Source organism: Pangasianodon hypophthalmus, chromosome 28 (genome assembly GCF_027358585.1).
Source record: "Pangasianodon hypophthalmus isolate fPanHyp1 chromosome 28, fPanHyp1.pri, whole genome shotgun sequence".
Classification (NCBI taxonomy): domain Eukaryota; kingdom Metazoa; phylum Chordata; class Actinopteri; order Siluriformes; family Pangasiidae; genus Pangasianodon; species Pangasianodon hypophthalmus.
Window position 1 is genome coordinate 15,437,232 of NC_069737.1, and position 21,865 is coordinate 15,459,096.

The following is a 21,865-nucleotide window of genomic DNA, read 5'->3' on the forward strand; positions in this document are numbered from 1 at the left end:
ACTGCTTCTAGGTTTTAAGAAGATGGAGTCGTGGAATCCAGGGAGTCGGATGCAAATGCAAAATTTCTTTAATAACAAAACAACTAAAAAAACAAGCGAAGACTGGAAAAGGACCCAAAACTGGGACAACTAAAACAAGGAACTAGACTGAGGCGAGGCGAGGCAAAGAAAAGAAACTCAACAAGGAAACAAAAACCACTCATGGTGTAAACAGAACATAAAATACCAGCAATCACACCAACTACACACAAACACACACAATGTTTCACACGTAAGGAGGGAAAACAGACCGTAAATAGGGAACTAACTGGAGAAACATAAAACAGGTGAGAACAATCAAGGAAGGAAATGGAGCAGGCAACAAAAGAATAAATTCAAACAATGAGTGAGAGCACCCTCTGGTGGTCTGGGGAGGAATTGTCCATGGTGAGCATGATGGTAAGAAAATATTGACCAGGAACTTGGAGTTCTTTAAGGATTCATTGGATAATTCGGGGTTCTGAACTTCCAAACTGAGGTTTTACTTGGAAGCTTTTTTGATAGGAAACTACTGTGTTGTAGGTTCTAGATAGAACATTGAAGGATTTTATGTCTGTCTGTCTGTCTGTCTATCTATCTATCTATCTATCTGTTTAAACTAGAAGCCTATAAACCTGTATCATTATTCATTAAATCATTGTTACTCATTTCAAGCTTTACATTTTCTTATTCTATCGGCAGATAATTGTGTTTCTTTCTAGAACTAAATGCTTAAAATTTGCAAAATTATCTGCCAATAGACAAGAGAACTCGAAACCTTTTCCAATATACAGCATCTGCTCTTTTGGAGTTTCACAATATACTAGTTAAACAATGCAGTGATGTTATTTGTCTTTCATTAAAATCTAATCCTTGAATGTTTCTATTCTGTTTCAGTTGTGTAAAATACTGACTGCATTGAATGACATGTGAAATATGAACCTAGTTGAGAACAGATCTACCCCAAGAGAACAGGGAAAGGAGACAGGAGATAGTTATATATAAACTGCATTTAATAAAACAGAACGCACCAAAGCAGAAAAGCACAATGTCATAAGTAGCAAATATACAGCATTACATTACTGCTTTTAAAAAGTTGCCAGACAGTACAGTAATTATTATGCCCTCTGATTCAGGAGGATTTAATACTGAAATCGTGCACTTCAGTGTGAACTACACGCCAGTCATCTGCAGAATCTGAAAGAAAATCCTCTTTTCTGTAAGCATGTGTGTAACCTGAATCTGAATATGAGTAACGGTCCTCCGAGTTCATTAGATTTATTATAGACACAGGAAGTTGTACCTGCTGAAGATGAAAACAAACCTCTGGCCTTAATGCACTTTTTTAGCTGACTCTGAGTTTTCATGTTAATCTAGAATTCTGACACGATTTAAATCTTTCACTCCTGGACTGAACAGTGCAAAATATGTGCCATGTGGTATGTTACAAAATGTGTGGAGATGATTATGAGAGGTTTTATCTGCATTGAAAAAGGAAAGAGCGTTACTTTGACAGTTTAAATATAGCCCTAATTTTGTCATGTTATATTCGATGGGTATTTTACTGAAATCATGAGTATTAGGATATAAGCCTTTGCCTTCTTCATAACAAAGAGCTTTGAGGACGCTGTCTGAGTGGGGTTTCTGAGTCACTCCTACACACCATGATGATTTCGGCTTTGCAAAGAATGCTTTATCCCATAGCATCACTTCCCAGTAGAACAGCCCTGAACCGAGCTCCTCTTTACTCAGAACATGAGGAAATTTAGATTTAGAATCATCACTTGTTTTTTCACAGGAAACACTTTTACAATCCGTGGACACTTTCAGAGATCCGAGAGCTGTTGATGGATCCAGTGTGAGACTCACTGTTGATTATAAAAGGATCAGTTTAGGTTTATTTTACATTGTGAGACACACAAGTGAATGGATTTCAAAAATAGGAAAGAGACTGAGGGTTAATGTACTTTTATATCTGACTTTCCAAGACGGTTCTTCAGTAGGTTCTGGAGGTGTATATAGTGAGGAGATACCTATGAAGAGACACATGACCTGGAGCATTTCCTTTTTTACATGTTGAATACATGAAACAAAATGCTGGCATGCTTTTATGCATTATTCTATTGTCAGATGCCATTTTTTTGTGGAAATTCAATATAGAAATAACTTTACGGTCTTATAAACCATAATGAGAAAACAATAAGGAAGGTACATTTTTTAAAATAAATTTTTACAGTGAGACTAACTATAATTACACCATAAATCATCTTCAGACAAATCTGTTTTTTTTTTTTTAATGCAGGTAATGGAGGTGTGGTTTAGCGAGCATCTTCAGTGTTGTGATCAAACAAAAATACCTTGATTCGTGTTTTTTGTAGCATTAAGAGGAACCGACTTCACCGGTAAGGATTCATGAGGATCAGCTGCATGAAAACAATAAGGAAGGTACATTTTTAAATTAACTTTTACAGTTAATAATTATAATTATATCATACATTTTAACAGATTTGTTAAAGCAAATCTTTTTGTAATGTAATATAAAAAAATACCTTGAGTCGCGTTCTCTGTAGCATTAAGAGGAACCGTCTCTGCAGGTAAGGATACATGAGAATCAGCTGCATGACAGAAATGGAAGAAAATAGAGATTACTAAAATGCATTATACCGAGTGTTAGTCTAAAGGAATACAGAAGAGAAGGACAAATGCTACCTGCTGCTTTTGCATTTTTATGAGATGAACAGTGCGGGAGTAAACCTGTTTAAAGAAAAGACAATCACGTTATTGACACGAGTTCAGGACCTGTAGTCCATCAATGAATATTATTTATACTATAGTGATTTTCTTGATTGTGATTCTGATGTTTTCCTTGAAGTGACTTAAAAGTGTAACTTTAAGTTTCCTGACATGGAAAAGCCTTCAGCACAGAGGAGTTTATGCTTTGCGTTTTCTCGACAAGCTGCATTTTTTTTCTTCAAAACTAACAGAACTAACTTGTTTCATGGATGGTACACAACATAAACTGCTGATATTGGAAAATAACTTTGGGGTGGTAACTGTAACTCTACTTCATCACATCACCTCTTCATTGTTTATTTTCAACAAATGTTTTATTCCTTACATAACTGATATACCTAGCTTTTTATATCAGTGAAAATGCTGAATATTTCATTAATACCTTTTCTGAATAAAATCAGAAGAACAGTGAAGGTGCTGAGGACAATTAATGAAAGCACCAGAGTCGAGATGAACGCTTCCCTCCAGAATCCTGCCAAAAGATAAGCATTATTTAAAAACAAAGTATATCAGAATATGCTAAAATGGTAGTAAGAGAAAGGTTTTCCATACAAATTGCTGTTTGATATCCCGTTTATCATTAGAGAATCAGAAAATGAAACAAAAAAACTGTGTAAATACACTCTCAGAAATACTTTTCCTTGTTGCTGGTGTGATACAATCAAGATTACATCTTTTGTACCTTTAGTATATATCATTTGCCTGGGAAAATACCTTTACTTAGCTTTCAGAATAAAGATACATCAGTGCTACTTAATGTCCAATTATGTACCTTAAATTATTTTTAAAGCTATACTCACATAGCTACGTTTCCTGGAGAAACATATTTACTAATGTTACAAAAGGTGTACCCTTGAAGGTACCACCCCAGTGACAAGGAAAATACAGTTTGCTACATTTATTTCTAAGACTGTATTGTGAGAGATAACTTACCTTTGAGTGGTACAATTCTGCCCTCTCTTATTTCCTGACCGTTTAAACCCACAGTACAGGAGATCCACTCTGAGTCAGATGGAGAGAAAAGCAGCCATGAGCTCACACTCACCAACCGTTCAGAGTCTGAAAGAGAAAGAAAGAGAAGATAACTTTAACAAATTGTCTGAGAAACTGGAGTGATCCCTCTGGAACGTTACTAAATTGGCCTCATTCATATAAAGTGAAAAATTGGTGACAATCAGTATCTCTAAAGAAAATGATATTCTGCATGGTGTGCCACAGGTCTCCATGCTTGGACCGCATTTGTTCTCCTTGTATATGCTGCTATTAGGTCAAACTGAATAATTATGGAAATAATAGGCAATGGTACACATCTATAGTGTATGTGTAACGGAGTTAAAAACATTAATTCTAATGATATTCATGGTGTTGAATTACAGGAAATTAGAGGGTAAATTAAATCAAATGGTGTTTTGGTGCCCCCTAGTGGTTAATGCATTGCAGACATTCATTATTTTGTCTTTGCCTGCCTACCGTAGTTCAGCAGAAAATGGCTGACACTGCTGCGGTGGTTTATGTCTGCAGTGTTTTTCACCCTGTCTAATAATACATTTTGATGTATTCCTCAGACACGATTATCATTGCTGTGGAGAATAAAAGAAAGAACAGACAACCAGAGTCTTGTGTGCGTCGTCCATTTAAAGTTTGTGGCGGTTGTGTGGGATGTGTCAAGGCCACATTGGGGACAACAATCGTTACACTGGTGCTGTGACTCTCTGGATCGCCCTGATCAGCTCGACGCAGATCGGCCATGGTTGCTGCTCCTCAGCTGTGTTTGAACCCCGTTTGGATCTTCGATGTTACGGACAAAGACAGTAAATGCATACACAATACATGACCACAGCTGAGTGACTGTCGATTACCTAACACAGTTTGAATACGGAATTTTGAGCACACTTACACTGATATCGTTTTTTTTTTTAACTGTTTATATATATATATATATATATATATATATATATATATATATATATATATAAACAGTTAAAAAAAAAATATATATATATATATTTTTTTTTTCTTTCTAACTGAGGTGTTGTTTTAGTGTCTCATTATTTTCTCTGTTTAAGTCTGTAATATATACTCGTTTTCTTTATTACTTCTAAGTAATAGTAACTGAGATATGACTGAAAAAATTGATTGTGATACTGATATGGACAGGACATTCATGGAAGCCACTGGTTTTCCCAGAGGGAGGGGTGGTTGGCTTGTTGGAGCTTCTGGGAATGATGTTTTCAGTGAAGGGGGGTGGGTCAGTCGAGGTCTCACAACGACCACAGTGGGGGTCGTGGTATAGATTTGACGGCAAATAATTCCCCTGTTGGGCGTGCCACAGTTGAGTTCCCTTGTACTTCGACACCTAATGCTCAGAGGGATGCTCTTAGCCATCTCACAGATATGGTGGGCCAGTTAGGTGCACAGATTGGAGAATCAATCGTCTCCAGGTTGCTTTCAGCAGGCTTAGTAAATGCAAGCAATAACTGCCAGAGCGATTTGCTAGACCACCACACTCGGTCACAGACAGGACCAGAACAGTCTATGCCGATGATGGTACCACAAGTGTCAGTACATGTGGGGTCAGAACATGACATGTTTCGTGGTGACAGATCTGACAAGTATTGTATTAAAGAGTGGGTTGATAGAACCAAAGCTTGTATAAGAAAGCAGAAATGTCCCATCTCAGAACAAGCTGAGGAAATTATGAGCAGGCTTGCAGGAAAATCGAAAGATGTCGTTAAAATCAGTCTGCGTAGTGATTGTACGCTTGATGTAAAGCAGAATCCTGAGCTGATTTATAATATTCTGCTTCAATATTTCAGTGAGACCTCATCATGCCTACCTCTTGCCGATTTCTATGCTACTCTTCCCAGAGCTGGAGAGAATCCAGTAGACTATTGGATTCGAATCAACAAGGCTGCTGATCTGGCGAATGATGGTCTTAATAGACAAGGAAAGCAGCTGGCTGATATGAGCGAAGAGGTGACACGGATGTTCATCAAGCACTGTCCAGACCCAGGTTTGGCTAGTATATTCAGATGTAAACCGATTTATGAGTGGGGAGCTAAAGACATACAGAGCAGAATTGATGACTATCAAAGAGAATACATGGGTCGTGCCGGTAAAGAGCCACACTTCAGCGGTGCTTAACAAGGAATGTACTGAGCATGATCACCTCGTCAGCTTACCGCAGTCTGCTGTTCAGTACACATTGAGTTTTCTATTAGTGCCAAGTACATGTAAGTAGCCAGAGATCTCAGCAGAGCCCAGTACTGTTCAATGTTGGTCATGTCCTGCTCCAAACCTGCCTGCAGTCCAAACCATGACACAGAATACACAGCAGCCTGAAAGTCAAGTACTCTCACGAATGATGGAGATGTTAGAGCAGCTGATGGATAGAGTTCAGTCACGTGATGTTCCCACTCACAGAGTCAGCTTGAGGTCGCAGCGGCGCTATTCCAGAAATACATGTCGTGTATGTCATGATAACAAGCACAGCACTGTGACACACTGCATAACTGATAAGTTGTGTTTCGAATGCTTCTCACCTGGACATGCAAAACGTGATTGTCCGAAACTTTCCTCCGTCCGGGACGATATGGAGGGAAACTAGTGGACCTGTATTTGGAGGGAGGCAGTACGGGTCATTCTCGCAACTCCCAAGTTGTTACTGACTCTGAAAATGAATGCTATTTGATTGAGAACAGTGTTGATAAACTAAATATTGTGTATCAGAACACACATGTTGTTGGAGGACACGATAGCCTCTTTTATACACCTGTGACAATCGGTGAAAATGTGACATTGGGAGCCATGACGGATAGCGGATCAATGGCATGCACCATAAACGACACAGCTGAGATGAAGCTGAGAGAAGCGGGAATAGTTGATGGAAACAGTGAGCTGAGCATTGATGTGGTCCTTGTGGGCTGTGGTGGATTGCGTGTCAAGCCTAAATCTGTTTACAATCTGACCATGGAAGTTTATGGCTTGAAAATGATTGTACCTACCCTAGTGGTTCCTGGCCAACATGACGAGCTCATAATTGGAACTAATGTCATCAAATATGTCTTGCGACATATCAAGCAGTGTGAGGGTTTCTGGAGAGCTGTGTCTGGTCCTACATCAAAGGATCCTGAATGTGAGAGCTTTCTGTCCGTGCTCGCTGGACTGCATCGCTGGAGAGGTAAAGACATGCCTGAGAAACTTGGAACAGTAAGATGCAATTCTGCTGTCTGTCTTGAGCCTGGTTGTGAATATTTAGTGTGGGGGAGACTATCGAAATCAGCTGTTGCATCACCAGGCAGTGCTGTCATGACAGAGCCCACCACTTCGCATTCGATTCCTAGAGGTGTCACAATGGCCAGACTTGTGACATCGCTGTGGAGTGACGGATGGGTCCCTTTGAAGGTGATCAACACGTCAGGGAGACTTGTGCTGCTGAGACGTAATGCAAAACTGGCTGATCTATATCCTTGTATCGCACACGAGGACATTAATAGCATGGATTCAGTCAAATCTCCCCTTGTATGTTGTCCCATGGGTCTGTCTGACTGCAAGGCGCAGTCGATATCTACAAGGGAAAGGTTGGAATCCATGGGACTGTCTGACCTTGATGTAGAGTCATGTGATGTTTCTGACCAGTGCAGGCAGCAATTAGTCTGTTTGATCTTGACTTATGAAGACATCTTTTCGAGAAATCACCTTGACTGTGGAGAAGCTAAGGGCTTCGTACATAGAATCCGCCTTTCGGACCCCAGGCCATTCCGCCTTCCATTCAGACGTGTAGCCCCTAGCCAGTACCACAAGCTGCACCAGGTCCTGACGGAAATGGAGGAAAAAGAGATAATTCATCATTCTACAAGTGAGTATGCATCTCATAAACAAGGACGGAGTGTCTACGGACCCTGATAAGGTGGAGTGTATTTCAAAGTTGAACAGTTCTGACCTGATGGAAGTAGACGGGATGACACCATTTCAGAAGAGAATCAGATCGTTTTTGGGGATGATGAACTATTATCAACATTTCATTCCGAATTACTCTGTCAAGGCAAAACCTCTCTTCAATCTTCTTCAGGGGACGGAAGAATAAGACTCGGAATGTATCGTGCCAAAACAGGAAGTTGAGACCTGAGGAGTGGACTCAAGCACAGCATGATGCAGTTGAGCAGCTGAAGATATCTCTGGTTGGGAGTGTTGTTCTAGCTCACCCAGATTTCTCACGTCACTTCATATTGGTGACTGATGCTTCTCTGGATGGTATTGGAGCTGTGTTGTCACAGGTCCAGGAAGGGGAGACTAGAGCGAGACCAGTCGCTTTTGCCAGCAAGTCCCTTCCACGTTCACAACGGAACTATCCTGCACACCGTTTGGAATTTTTGGCCCTGAAATGGTCCATTTGTAAAAAGTTTGGCCACTGGCTAAAGGGACACAATTTCACTGTTTTAACAGATAACAATCCGCTTGCTCACATACTCACAAAGCCTAAGCTGGACTGCTGTGAACAGCGCTGGGTAGCCAAATTGGCCAGCTTCGACTTCAATATAAAGTATGTACCTGGCCCTCAGAATGTCATTGCTGATTCCCTCAGCAGAGTTCCTTTTGTCAAGAGTGGGGTGACACAAAGACTGCTTCAAGTGCCCTATGATATCACGTTGACCGATATGAGAGGGATGTCAACTAATTCTGTGCAGGATGCCTTCAGATGGTCCTGTGGCAAAAATCAGGAAGAAAGTGTTATCCAACAATGACAGTTATGCACAGTCAATAATGATTTTGGCATGGATAATGCTACTGTTGCAAGCTCGGATGTCTCTGCTGTCTTGACTTCACATGTGGAGTGGGAACTTGGTGCTGATACACGGGCTATGGCGGTCATAGATCACTTGCCTCAGTTAGTTCCTATGGGCCAGGACACATTGCCAGCGTTTTCTGTGGAGGACCTGCGTGACAAGCAGATGAATGACAGAGTCTTGTCAAGAGTTATGTCTTACATTGAGAGTCGCTGGAGACCCACAAGACGGGAAAGAGCAGGGGAGTCTGCGGCAGTGCTTCGTTACCTCAAACACTGGGAGAAACTGATTGTGAGGAATGGTGTTCTCTACAAGGTGTCTCATAACCAGTCATCAAGGACAAAACGCTTCCAGTATGTTTTCCCAGACTCATTGGTGGATGTAATTCTGAGAAGTGTTCATGATGACAGTGGCCATCAAGGTCAATTCAGGAGTGTTAGTTTGGCGAAGCAGAGTTCAAGGTGTTTCATCGCAATCTCCTGCTACTGGTTGATTTCCTGCCTGTGCCTGAAGAGATATCTGTGGATTGTCCGATGTCCCTTGTGAGTGACCCCCATAGTAACATGCCTTCAAGTTCATCAAGCCAGAAAGACTGCTCGGTCATGTTCAGTGAACCCTCGCCTAGACACATGGATGATAACAGTGCCCGGGAGACAGTTCCTCTGACCAGTCATTTGGATGACGATACTGACAGAACATTGAGTTGAGTTACTCATTTGCCTGATGTGAGTCCAGAATCTACTTCAACTGTAGTCTCAAGTGATGTAATAGTTAACCCGACACCACCAGCTGCTTTAGCAACGTCTTTTGAAAGTATATCTGTGAAGTCAGATGAAGTAACAGCTGATGTGACTGTCACTGGTGATGAATGCCATTCAGATTCAGGAAGCATAGAATCTGCAAGCACTGTTATGTCTGCTCGAGCACACTCACAGTCCTCCGGTGTGACTCTGACTGCTCTTACGCCTGTTGACACTAGCTCCACCAGACAGACCAGATCACGCTTTGGCCGTGTCATCAAGCCAGTTGACAGATTAATTCAGACAATGTCAGGCCAGGCTGTAATTCAGGATGCGAAGCGTAATGTTGAGGTTGTTTGTAAATCTATGTTGCGAGCTTTTGCTAATTAGGAAAGTAAATCTACTTTTATGAAACATTTGAGAAAGCTTTTTCTTCTTTCCTACTTTGTCTGGACTGGTTTAAGGTCCTTGGTTCATGTTCAAATGATATACCTGAGGATGGAAAGTATCCTTATAGTTGACTGTTGTGGGGGCCTCTTTAGTTACCCACTTATGCATTTTGTTGTTTCATTTCCTTTATTGGTGTATTCTGGAAGTACGAGATTGTGGAAGAATATTGTGGGATGTATTCGGTGCCCCCTAGTGGTTAATGCATTGCAGACATTCATTATTTCATCTTTGCGCGCTGACCGTAGTTCATCAGAAAATGGCTGACACTGCTGCGGTGGTTTATGTCTGCAGTGTTTTGATCTAGATCTATATCCAGATTTCTGGATAGCTTCTTTGTGACCATGTCTATTCTAAAAAGCACTATACAAATCAAATTTAATTCATTTGAATCACATACCAGTTCTGTAGTAAGTGTGGCTGTTTGGGAGTTCTCGTCCTGCACTGTCTCTCCAGGTGAGTGTGGGTTTGGGTGACCATCCACCTGACATACAGGTAATGTTCACCTTTTCTCCAACTTCTTTGTATAAGAGGAGGGGTGTAGAACCTAGTGCTGTGGTGAACATACTGAGTTTGTTGAATAAAGAACCCAGAAAAGGCAAAAAAAAAAAAAAAAAATACACAATATACTATCTGAGAAGATAGTCTATACACACAGACATATGTCTATCCTTTTTCCATACCATTACTACATCTATTACTCAGTAAATCAGAAGAAATTTTCTGAAATATGCAGTTAAATACCAATTAGCACTAAAAGAGGTACATGCATAAAAGAGGTTGGATTTCCTCGTACCTTTTACAACCAGGTTCATACTGCCCTTCTCATACCAAGTGATGCTCTCTACAAAGCATATATATTCTCCTTTGTCGACTACTGTGAGGTTGTCCAGTTTCAAGGAGACATTCCCTTTGTCCAGTTCCCCAATCAGAGACACTCTGTCCCTGTACTGGTCTTTTCCAACATTCTCCTGGACTTTTTGGTCTTGGTAGAGCAGAATCGGGTCATGTTCACCTTGCTTGGACCAGCGAACTTCAAAAGTTCTAGCATTTAAAGATGGAGACAGACCACAGGGCAGGACGACTGAAGAGCCCAACGGTGCTGAGACTGGAGCATTGGGGACGATTATGGAGAACTCTGATTGAGAGAATGTTAGAGTGGGAAACAGACAATTTCAAGATTCCAACATCACTGACTTTTTGCCAATTGTTCAATGCATAGCCCAGTGCCAGTGGTTATCACACTGGATAAGAACAAATGATTTATTTATTCGCAAATCAACTGCAGTAGCATTTACACACGAAATGTACAGTTTCACAAAGGAGACTTAAAATCTTAACCTCGATTGATTGGCTTTAAATCATGTGTGATTTTTTTTATATGGATTACACTTTCAAATTTAAATCATTTATTTATTTTAATTATGCACTATTTTAATGAGAAAGAGATCCAAATCTATAAATTAAGACAAATAAGATTAGCCATTTAATTAGGACAAATGTAATGGAGGAAGGGTTCGTGTGGAAGATTTAGTGCATGTCACACTTAAGAGGTGCTCTTTTACCATTAAGTCTTCAATTTACAGCAGATTGGCATGAATCGAATACAACCTTTTATACAAATTTCAAATGCACAGGTCAGGTGTATGTGTATCTATCTGTACTTTAATACGTATACATGTTCTACCTACTGTACCTACCGGCTGCTGAACAGGCGAGAACAGATGCAATGTAGATCAGTATCATGGCTGCAGATCATAAAAACAGATCATTAACTTCTTACAACTGCGTCTGCTTTCGGTGTTCTGTTAATGGATGAACGCTGAGTTAATGTCAAATTAGCTAAACATAGAGCATGTAAAAATATACACATCTGTCTACCTGCAATATGATCTAAATAACAACCTAAAATCATAAATCATATAGAAAAACCAACAGGAAATGCAAAAAGAAACATATGTGTCACCATATTGAAAGCATACTGAGAAAGTAAAGGTGTATTTTCTGTTTTATTTTTGAATTAATCAGGAGCTGATTTCACACTTCCCGTTTTTCTTTTTGTAGCTACACCTTTACACAATATCACCTTGTGCTAATTTTGCCAGGATTTACTTTTCTTTACGTATTTGTCCTCTTACCTTGTCCATTAATCCTTGGCACCATTTCCTTCTTATCCCAGTGTACTTTGTTCAGAAGAAGCAGGAAATGACATGCTGATACTGATAATAAATTTGTTCTGCAGGTTTATAGCAGAGATGTCCACAGGTATGTTTTTACTGGAATTGTCTGTATTCGCCAGTGACAACGATCTCCTTCTGAACTTTATTTTTCTTTGCAATGTCTCTATACACATTATATGACAGGATAAGTGTGTTTTTCTTCCATTTTTGCGTGAACTAATTGCAGGTAGGAACTAAAGAGTGAGAAACTAAAAATTGCACCAAAGTATTGATTCGAGGAATCCTTTGAGATAACTGTTCGGATTTGTTGCTTTACAATGTCATACCTAATTAGCATAGAATTGAGAAAATTTCATTGCTCAAATGAGTTACACGTCATTTGAAATATGAACAAAAGCCATTTATTAGCTGAGAGAGTTAACGTTCCGAATTTGTTTGGATTGTACAGATCCGCTCGTGTGCCGAGAGGGAGGTGAAGAGGAACGACAACATCGCGGACGAGGACCGAGGAAACGTCAAGAGCTGCGAGATCAACTATGTGTGAGTGTCAGTTTGTGTGTGTGTGTGTGTTTTAATGTAATAAGAATCAGAATGATAGTTTTGCATAACCTGTGCAAAGGAAGGAAGTGCAGTCGTGGAGTGCGAAAGTTTGTGCACCCTTAGGACAAAGGACAAACGTAAATATCTGGCATGATATTACATTAATAATAATAAAAATATATTTATTTTATTAGATTTACTTTTTATTTTGAGTTCAACTTCTGAACATGCTTTAGATAAGACACAAAAAATTATACATAAAAGAAGGACGTAAGTATAAATTATATATATATATATATATATATATATATATATATATATATATATATATATATATATATAATGACAGTATATATTATGTAACATATTAATAGTAAATATGAAAAAATCTTTTGGATTTATTGCAGCATGGACTAAAGTTTCCCTTGATGGTGTTTCTATTATTTTTATTTCATTTATTTATTCATGTATTGAGTTCATGTGTTTATAATGTCCCTTTAGCTAGATATAGATTCGTTTTGCACTTTTGCACTCGTCTATAGTTTTTTGTTGTTGTTGTTGTTTATAAAATATTCACAACAGACAAATCCATACAAATGTTTTTCAAAGACTCTAATCCAGTCTGTAAGCAGGAAACAAAACCACCAGTCTACAAACGTGTAATAAAATAAAATAAATGTTATAAACACCGTTCACGTCGTAAAAACGCTTCGGAGCTGCTCATCTTCACGCTGTGGTTTAAGACGTAAACCAGACGCTGTGTTTGGACGTGATGAATTTTTGTCACGGGAAAAAAACCTCATTATGTACGATCTACAAAAAAGGAGTTCTGCTCAGGTGTAATGTGTGATTGTTACCATTATATTTGTATTGTTTTATATATATGTATATATATTGTTAATGTTTATGAGTTTAGTTGTTGACATGGCGGTGTTGTGTTGGTGGACGACAGGAAGAAGTTCCAGAGCTTCCAGGACAGGAAGTTGAGGGTGAACGAGGAGGACAGCGGCACGCTGAAGAAAGCCAGGACTGAAGGCAAATTCCACGAGGCTTTACTCGACAGGTCACAAACTTTTATTTCTGCATGAGCTATAAAACTTAGTGCCTTTTTATTTATTTATTTTTTTATAAAAATCAAATTTTATTTATTGAAAGACATCATGTTTCTTCATTTGTGCAAAGACAGAAGAAAGAATTATTGCAAAATGATTTAAATTCACTTATCTTAACAAATCACGTTGGGAAGTTTGGGAATTTACTTCACTAAATGTATTTCTCCACCATGTTTCCATGGAAATCCCAGAATTATCCCAGAATTATGGGATGGCTTTTTCAGAGAACAGATCTTTGTCTCCTTCAAATTTGTCATGAGATTTTCTGTCTCTTAAAAAAAAAAAAAAAATAGCTTCCTACGAGATTTTAATGATGTTGAGTGGAATATTGTTGCACATCACAGAGCTGATTATTGATCTAATGCCAGTTACACAATAATATAAATCTATACTGTATATATACAATATTGTTTGATTTTTTTCTCCTGAACTGTGGATCATATGTGTGTCTTTTCTTTCTCACAGGAGATCCAAGATGAAAGCTGATCGATACTGCAAGTGACGCAGGAGGAACGTTTCCGTCATTCTTTTTTTATTTTACTTTTATAATGTTTACATTTTTTTGCTTTAAATTTGGCCAGTGTGATGTTATTGTGTTGTATATTAAACAATTTAACTGACCAGATTCAGTATTTCCAGCAGGTTTTTTGTTTGTTTCATTTGCTTTTGTTTGTTCAAGTAAGAAATGAAAGAAGTAATAAATAATTAAATAAATAAATAAGTTATTAAGAAGTAAGTAAAAATGTACGTAAAGAATGATGTAATTAAGTAATAAGAAGAAAAATACGTAAGTAAATGCATAATTAGTTATTAATAAGTAAGTAAATACCTAAATAAGTAAGTAATTAATAAGTAATAAGTAAGTAAGTAACTATATAAATGAGGAAATAAATAAGTTATTGTTGTTAGGAATAATTAAGAACCGTTAATGATTCATTGGACCATTAAACCCTGTTTTTAAAAATACTGTACCAGGACCAAGAGAGCTTAGCTAAATTTAAAGCCCTGACTGCTTCTAGGTTTTAAGAAGATGGAGTCGTGGAATCCAGGGAGTCGGATGCAAATGCAAAATTTCTTTAATAACAAAACAACTAAAAAAACAAGCGAAGACTGGAAAAGGACCCAAAACTGGGACAACTAAAACAAGGAACTAGACTGAGGCGAGGCGAGGCAAAGAAAAGAAACTCAACAAGGAAACAAAAACCACTCATGGTGTAAACAGAACATAAAATACCAGCAATCACACCAACTACACACAAACACACACAATGTTTCACACGTAAGGAGGGAAAACAGACCGTAAATAGGGAACTAACTGGAGAAACATAAAACAGGTGAGAACAATCAAGGAAGGAAATGGAGCAGGCAACAAAAGAATAAATTCAAACAATGAGTGAGAGCACCCTCTGGTGGTCTGGGGAGGAATTGTCCATGGTGAGCATGATGGTAAGAAAATATTGACCAGGAACTTGGAGTTCTTTAAGGATTCATTGGATAATTCGGGGTTCTGAACTTCCAAACTGAGGTTTTACTTGGAAGCTTTTTTGATAGGAAACTACTGTGTTGTAGGTTCTAGATAGAACACTGAAGGATTTTATGTCTGTCTGTCTGTCTGTCTATCTATCTATCTATCTATCTATCTATCTATCTATCTGTTTAAACTAGAAGCCTATAAACCTGTATCATTATTCATTAAATCATTGTTACTCATTTCAAGCTTTACATTTTCTTATTCTATCGGCAGATAATTGTGTTTCTTTCTAGAACTAAATGCTTAAAATTTGCAAAATTATCTGCCAATAGACAAGAGAACTCGAAACCTTTTCCAATATACAGCATCTGCTCTTTTGGAGTTTCACAATATACTAGTTAAACAATGCAGTGATGTTATTTGTCTTTCATTAAAATCCAACCCTAGAATGTTTCTATTCTGTTTCAGTTGTGTAAAATACTGACTGCATTGAATGACATGTGAAATATGAACCTAGTTGAGAACAGATCTACCCCAAGAGAACAGGGAAAGGAGACAGGAGATAGTTATATATAAACTGCATTTAATAAAACAGAACGCACCAAAGCAGAAAAGCACAATGTCATAACTAGCAAATGTACAGCATTACATTACTGCTTTTAAAAAGTTGCCCTCTGATTCAGGAGGATTTAATACTGAAATCGTGCACTACAGTGTGAACTACACGCCAGTCATCTGCAGAATCTGAAAGAAAATCCTCTTTTCTGTAAGCATGTGTGTAACCTGAATCTGAATATGAGTAACGGTCCTCCGAGTTCATTAGATTTATTATAGACACAGGAAGTTGTACCTGCTGAAGATGAAAACAAACCTCTGGCCTTAATGCACTTTTTTAGCTGACTCTGAGTTTTCATGTTAATCTAGAATTCTGACACGATTTAAATCTTTCACTCCTGGACTGAACAGTGCAAAATATGTGCCATGTGGCATGTTATGAAATGTGTAGAGAAGATTATGAGAGGTTTTATCTACATTGTAAAAGGAAAGAGCGTTACTTTGACAGTTTAAATATAGCCCTAATTTCGTCACGGTATATTTGCTGGTTAGGTTAGTGAAATCCTGAGTATTAGGATATAAGCCTTTGCCTTCTTCATAACAAAGAGCTTTGAGGACGCTGTCTGAGTGGGGTTTCTGAGTCACTCCTACACACCATGATGAGTTTGGCTGTGCAGATGATGTTTTATCCCATACCATCACTTCCCAGTAGAACAGCCCTGAACTGAGCTCCTCTTTACTCAGAACATGAGGAAATTTAGATTTAGAATCACCGCTTGGTTTTTCATAGGAAACACTTTTACAATCCGTGGACACTTTCAGAGATCCGAGAGCTGTTGATGGATCCAGTGTGAGACTCACTGTTGATTATAAAAGGATCAGTTTAGATTTATTTTACATTGTGAGACGTACAAGTAAATGGATTTCAAAAATAAGAAAGAGACTGAGGATTGAGGTACCTTTATATCTGACTTTCCAAGAGCTTTCTTCAGTAGGTTCTGGAGGTGTATATAGTGAGGAGATACCTATGAAGAGACACATGACCTGGAGCATTTCCTTTTTTACATGTTGAATACATGAAACAAAATGCTGGCATGCTTTTATGCATTATTCTATTGTCAGATGCCATTTTTTTGTGGAAATTCAATATAGAAATAACTTTACGGTCTCATAAACCATAATGAGAAAACAATAAGGAAGGTACATTTTTTAAAATACATTTTTACAGTGAGACTAACTATAATTACACCATAAATCATCTTCAGACAAATCTGTTTTTTTTTTTTTAATGCAGGTAATGGAGGTGTGGTTTAGCGAGCATCTTCAGTGTTGTGATCAAACAAAAATACCTTGATTCGTGTTTTTTGTAGCATTAAGAGGAACCGACTTCACCGGTAAGGATTCATGAGGATCAGCTGCATGAAAACAATAAGGAAGGTACATTTTTAAATTAACTTTTACAGTTAATAATTATAATTATATCATACATTTTAACAGATTTGTTAAAGCAAATCTTTTTGTAATGTAATATAAAAAAATACCTTGAGTAGCGTTCTCTGTAGCATTAAGAGGAACCGTCTCTGCAGGTAAGGATACATGAGAATCAGCTGCATGACAGAAATGGAAGAAAATAGAGATTACTAAAATGCATTATACCGAGTGTTAGTCTAAAGGAATACAGAAGAGAAGGACAAATGCTACCTGCTGCTTTTGCATTTTTATGAGATGAACAGTGCGGGAGTAAACCTGTATAAAGAAAAGACAATCACGTTATTGACACGAGTTCAGCACCTGTATTCCATCAATGAATATTGTTTATACTATAGTGATTTTCTTGATTGTGATTCTGATGTTTTTTTAAACTTTAAGTTTCCTGACATGGAAAAGCCTTCAGCACAGAGGAGTTTATGCTTTGCGTTTTCTCGATAACGTGACAAGCTGCATTGTTTTTCTTCAAAACTAACAGAACTAACTTGTTTCATGGATGGTACACAACATAAACTGCTGATATTGGAAAATAATCAACTTCGGGGTGGTAACTGTAACTCTACTTCATCACATCACCTCTTATTGATTATTTTCAACAAATGTTTTATTCCTTACATAACTGATATACCTAGCTTTTTATATCAGTGAAAATGCTGAATATTGCATTAATACCTTTTCTGAATAAAATCAGAAGAACAGTGAAGGTGCTGAGGACAATTAATGAAAGCACCAGAGTCGAGATGAACGCTTCCCTCCAGAATCCTGCCAAAAGATAAGCATTATTTAAAAACAAAGTATATCAGAATATGCTAAAATGGTAGTACGAGAAAGGTTTTCTATACAAATTGCTGGTTAATATCCTGTTTATCATTAGAGAATCAGAAAGTGAAAAAAAAAACTGTGTAAATACGCTCTCAGAAATACTTTTCCTTGTTGCTGGTGTGATACAATCAAGCTTACATCTTTTGTACCTTTAGTATATATCATTTGCCTGGGAAAATACCTTTACTTAGCTTTCAGAATAAAGATACATCAGTGCTCCTTAACGCCCAATTATGTACCTTAAATTATTTTTAAAGCTATACTCACATAGCTACGTTTCCTGGAGAAACATATATACTAATGTTACAAAAGGTGTACCCTTGATGGTACCACCCCAGTGACAAGGAAAATACAGTTTGCTACATTTATTTCTGAGAGTGTATTGTGAGAGATAACTTACCTTTGAGTGGTACAATTCTGCCCTCTCTTATTTCCTGACCGTTTAAACCCACAGTACAGGAGATCCACTCTGAGTCAGATGGAGAGAAAAGCAGCCATGAGCTCACACTCACCAACCCTTCAGAGTCTGAAAGAGAAAGAAAGAGAAGATAACTTTAACAAATTGTCTGAGAAACTGGAGTGATCCCTCTGGAACGTTACTAAATTGGCCTCATTCATATAAAGTGAAAAATAGGTGACAATCAGTATCTCGAAAGAAAATGATATTCTGCATGGTGTGCCACAGGTCTCCATGCTTGGACCGCATTTATTCTCCTTGTATATGCTGCTATTAGGTCAAACTGAATAATTATGGAAATAATAGGCAATGGTACACAGCTATAGTCCATGACGATACCAGTTCTTAAACCATCTTGTATTTAGGTATTTAGTGCATGAGTTATAGTGAGTTATAGCTCTAAAGCTAAAGAACAACTGTAGAAATTTTCTTTACTGATGTTTGAAATATTGAGTTTGCATTCAAATGACAAATTTTATTGTTGTTAAATTTCTAATGGCCAGTCCATGATGCATACATGTTCCAAATTATTCTGAAATCCCTGCATGTTTTCCTGGATTAACTCTTGACCCAGAAGACAGTGAATTCCCTTTTGAGTCCTCAACATTTCTTATTCAAGGAGTTTTCCTTCCACATTGTCACCTCTGGCTTGATCTAGATCTGTATCCAGATTTCTACAAAGGGCTATACTAATCAGATTTAATTCATTTGAAGTTTTTACCATTACCAGTTCTGTAGTAAGTGTGGCTGTTTGGGAGTTCTCGTCCTGCACTGTCTCTCCAGGTGAGTGTGGGTTTGGGTGACCATCCACCTGACATACAGGTAATGTTCACCTTTTCTCCAGCTTCTTTGTGTAAGAAGAGGGGTGTAGAACCTAGTGCTGTGGTGAACATACTGAGTTTGTTGAATAAAGAACCCAGAAAATGCAAAAAAAAAAAATACACAAGATACGATCCGAGAAGATAGTCTATGCACACATACAAATGTCTATCCTTTTTCCGTACCATTACTACATCTATTATTCAGTAAATCAGTAAATTTTGTCAAATTTGCAGTTAAATACCAATTAGCACTAAAAGAGGTACATGCTAGTAGCTAGTAGAGTTCTATATTGTTGGATTTCCTCGTACCTTTTACAACCAGGTTCATACTGCCCTTCTCATACCAACTGATGCTCTTTACAAAGCAAATATATTCTCCTTTATCGACTACTGTGAGGTTGTCCAGTTTCAAGGAGACATTCCCTTTGTCCAGTTCCCCAATCAGAGACACTCTGTCCCTGTACTGGTCTTTTCCAACATTCTCCTGGACTTTTTGGTCTTGGTAGAGCAGAATCGGGTCATGTTCACCTTGCTTGGACCAGCGAACTTCAAAAGTTCTGGCATTTAAAGATGGAGACAGACCACAGGGCAGGACGACTGAAGAACCCAACGGTGCTGAGACTGAAGCATTGGGGACGACTATGGAGAACTCTGATTGAGAGAATGTTAGAGTGGGAAACAGAGACAATTTCAAGATACCAATATAACTGACTTTACTCAAAGTGACTTACACGCAACCCTCTCTTGAGGGTTAAAGGTCTTGTTCAAGGATCCAAGAGTAGGCAGGTTGGTGATGCTGAGATTTGATCTCACAACCTCCTGATCAGTAGCCCACAGCCTTAACCACTGACCTTTAACTTCAAATTGTTCTGCCAGTTGTTCAATGCATAGCCCAGTGCCAGCAGTTAATGCAAACAGCAAAACACTGCCGGACACTGGGCCTCATTTATCACACTGGATAAGAACAAATGATTTATTTATTCATAAATCAACTGCAGTAGCATTTACACACGAAATGTGGAAATATCCTACAGTTTCACAAAGGAGACTTAAAATCTTAACCTCGATTGATTGGATTTAAACCATATAAGTAGAGACGAGTTGCTGTGAGTTTTTTATATGGAGCTTGGGTTATGGTCTGTGTGGAGTTTTGTATCCGTGTAATAACAACCCTATTTACTAATGAGAGTGCCTCTGCAAGTGTGTTTCAAAAGTGAGTTTAATTAATGAAATGAATGAATTAAATTCAACATTTTATACAAATTTCAAATGCACAGGTCAGGTGTATGTGTATCTATCTGTACTTTAATACGTATACACGTTCTACCTACTGTACCTACCGGCTGCTGAACAGGCGAGAACAGATGCAATGTAGATCAGTATCATGGCTGCAGATCATAAAAACAGATCATTAACTTCTTACAACTGCGTCTGCTTTCGGTGTTCTGTTAATGCATGAACGCTGAGTTAATGTCAAATTAGCTAAACATAGAGCATGTAAAAATATACACATCTGTCTACCTGCAATATGATCTAAATAACAACCTATCATAAATCATATAGAAAAACCAACAGGAAATGCAAAAAGAAAGTAAACATATATGTCACCATATTGAAAGCATACTGAGAAAGTAAAGGTGTATTTTCTGTTTTATTTTTGAATTAATCAGGAGCTGATTTCACACTTCCTGTTTTTCTTTTTGTAGCTACACATTTACACAATGTTACCTTGCACTAATTTTGCCAGGATTTACTTTTCTTTACGTATTTGTCCTCTTACCTTGTCCGTTGATCCTTGGCACCATTTCCTTCTTATCCCAGTGTACTTTGTTCAGAAGAAGCAGGAAATGACATGCTGATACTGATAACAATCTCGTTCTGCAGGTTTATAGCAGAGATGTCCACAGGTATGTTTTTACTAGACTTGTTTGTACCTGCCAGTGACATTTTCTAACTAATTTAGTTGGTTTTATTTCCCAAAACCAGGATAAAGCAGTTACTGAAGATGTACTGTACGAATGCAGCAGTAGATTAGGCAGAAGTTTCCAGAAAGAAATGCAATCACGACAGTGCAAAGGCATGAAATACAATACACACACTGTTCATCACTTTTCATTAGTCACATGCTGAAAACTTTACACACTGAAAAGCAGAACCTTCAATGCATTGCCTGTACATCACTTTATCTCTTCAGTGAGAATCATTCAGCAATTTTTTAAAGAATTAAACGCTGACAAATGCTGACTCTGAAGTGCATTGCATGTGTTGAAGTCGTGCTACACTGAAACGCAAAATATATATAATTGCAATATACATTTAATGACCTATAATGCCTTTCAACACTGTTTATAACCACCTTTTTTTTTTTTTTTTGAAGCTCTCTTGTGATATCCAGATGTGGCCACAAGGTGGCAGAAGAAACCTGACACTAGTGAACAATAAGTGTACTTTCTCTCTCTCTCTCTCTCTCTCTCTCTCTCTCACACACACACACACACACACGCACACACACACACACACACAGAGTTGTCAAACTGCATCTGAGAAATCAATCAGTAAACAAATCTGTACTAATATTAGTTAATGACAATAAATCACTATAATATTTATTTCTTTTTTACCCTTAATCTTGTGT

General features: G+C 38.0%; 2 protein-coding genes and 1 long non-coding RNA gene across 8 annotated transcripts; 1 reads left to right on the plus strand and 2 right to left on the minus strand.

Annotated features, from left to right (window-relative positions):
* Window positions 1–52: 52 nt before the first annotated feature.
* On the minus strand, window positions 53–11,972 carry LOC128317077 (butyrophilin subfamily 1 member A1-like). Of its 2 annotated transcripts, XM_053231043.1 has the most exons (11): window positions 11,923–11,972; window positions 11,485–11,532; window positions 10,581–10,922; window positions 10,185–10,337; window positions 3,745–3,870; window positions 3,194–3,283; window positions 2,728–2,772; window positions 2,568–2,633; window positions 2,376–2,441; window positions 1,986–2,051; window positions 53–1,886 (listed from the first exon to the last, which is right to left on the minus strand). In XM_053231043.1, exons 1-11 carry the CDS (start codon window positions 11,945–11,947, stop codon window positions 1,387–1,389), a joined length of 1,527 nt encoding a protein of 508 aa, XP_053087018.1. In that variant the 5' UTR covers window positions 11,948–11,972; the 3' UTR covers window positions 53–1,386. The 2 variants fall into 2 exon arrangements, with proteins under 2 accessions (XP_053087018.1, XP_053087019.1); XM_053231044.1 differs by lacking the exon at window positions 2,568–2,633.
* A 55-nt stretch (window positions 11,973–12,027) lies between these two features.
* Window positions 12,028–14,241, plus strand: LOC128317661 (uncharacterized). 2 transcript variants are annotated; one of them, XR_008301200.1, is made up of 4 exons: window positions 12,028–12,049; window positions 12,413–12,504; window positions 13,457–13,567; window positions 14,082–14,241. It is a non-coding gene; the product is annotated as an uncharacterized LOC128317661 (long non-coding RNA). The 2 variants fall into 2 exon arrangements; XR_008301199.1 differs by lacking the exon at window positions 12,028–12,049 and adding an exon at window positions 12,111–12,190.
* A 435-nt stretch (window positions 14,242–14,676) lies between these two features.
* On the minus strand, window positions 14,677–21,365 carry LOC113547399 (butyrophilin subfamily 1 member A1). 4 transcript variants are annotated; one of them, XM_034301005.2, is made up of 11 exons: window positions 21,011–21,365; window positions 20,571–20,618; window positions 19,540–19,881; window positions 19,131–19,289; window positions 18,353–18,478; window positions 17,803–17,892; window positions 17,344–17,388; window positions 17,184–17,249; window positions 16,992–17,057; window positions 16,602–16,667; window positions 14,677–16,502 (listed from the first exon to the last, which is right to left on the minus strand). In XM_034301005.2, the coding sequence occupies exons 1-11, from the start codon at window positions 21,033–21,035 to the stop codon at window positions 16,003–16,005; spliced, it is 1,533 nt and encodes a 510-aa protein (XP_034156896.2). In that variant the 5' UTR covers window positions 21,036–21,365; the 3' UTR covers window positions 14,677–16,002. The 4 variants fall into 4 exon arrangements, with proteins under 4 accessions (XP_034156896.2, XP_053087016.1, XP_034156899.2 ...); XM_053231041.1 differs by having other exon boundaries at window positions 19,137–19,289; window positions 21,011–21,112; XM_034301008.2 differs by having other exon boundaries at window positions 20,571–20,675; window positions 21,011–21,053.
* Window positions 21,366–21,865: the final 500 nt, after the last annotated feature.

Coding starts and splice junctions, on each gene's coding strand:
- LOC128317077 (XM_053231043.1), bottom strand. CDS start 11,947: ATGGTGCCAAGGATTAATGGACAAG. Junction 2,442..2,567: donor TACAGAGAACGCGACTCAAG/GTATTTTTTTAT, acceptor GTTTTCATGCAG/CTGATCCTCATGAATCCTTA. Junction 1,887..1,985: donor TTGGAAAGTCAGATATAAAA/GTACATTAACCC, acceptor TATAATCAACAG/TGAGTCTCACACTGGATCCA.
- LOC113547399 (XM_034301005.2), bottom strand. CDS start 21,035: ATGGTGCCAAGGATCAACGGACAAG. Junction 20,619..21,010: donor GCCAAGGATCAACGGACAAG/GTAAGAGGACAA, acceptor TATGATCTGCAG/CCATGATACTGATCTACATT. Junction 17,893..18,352: donor CAGAATTGTACCACTCAAAG/GTAAGTTATCTC, acceptor ATCTTTTGGCAG/GATTCTGGAGGGAAGCGTTC.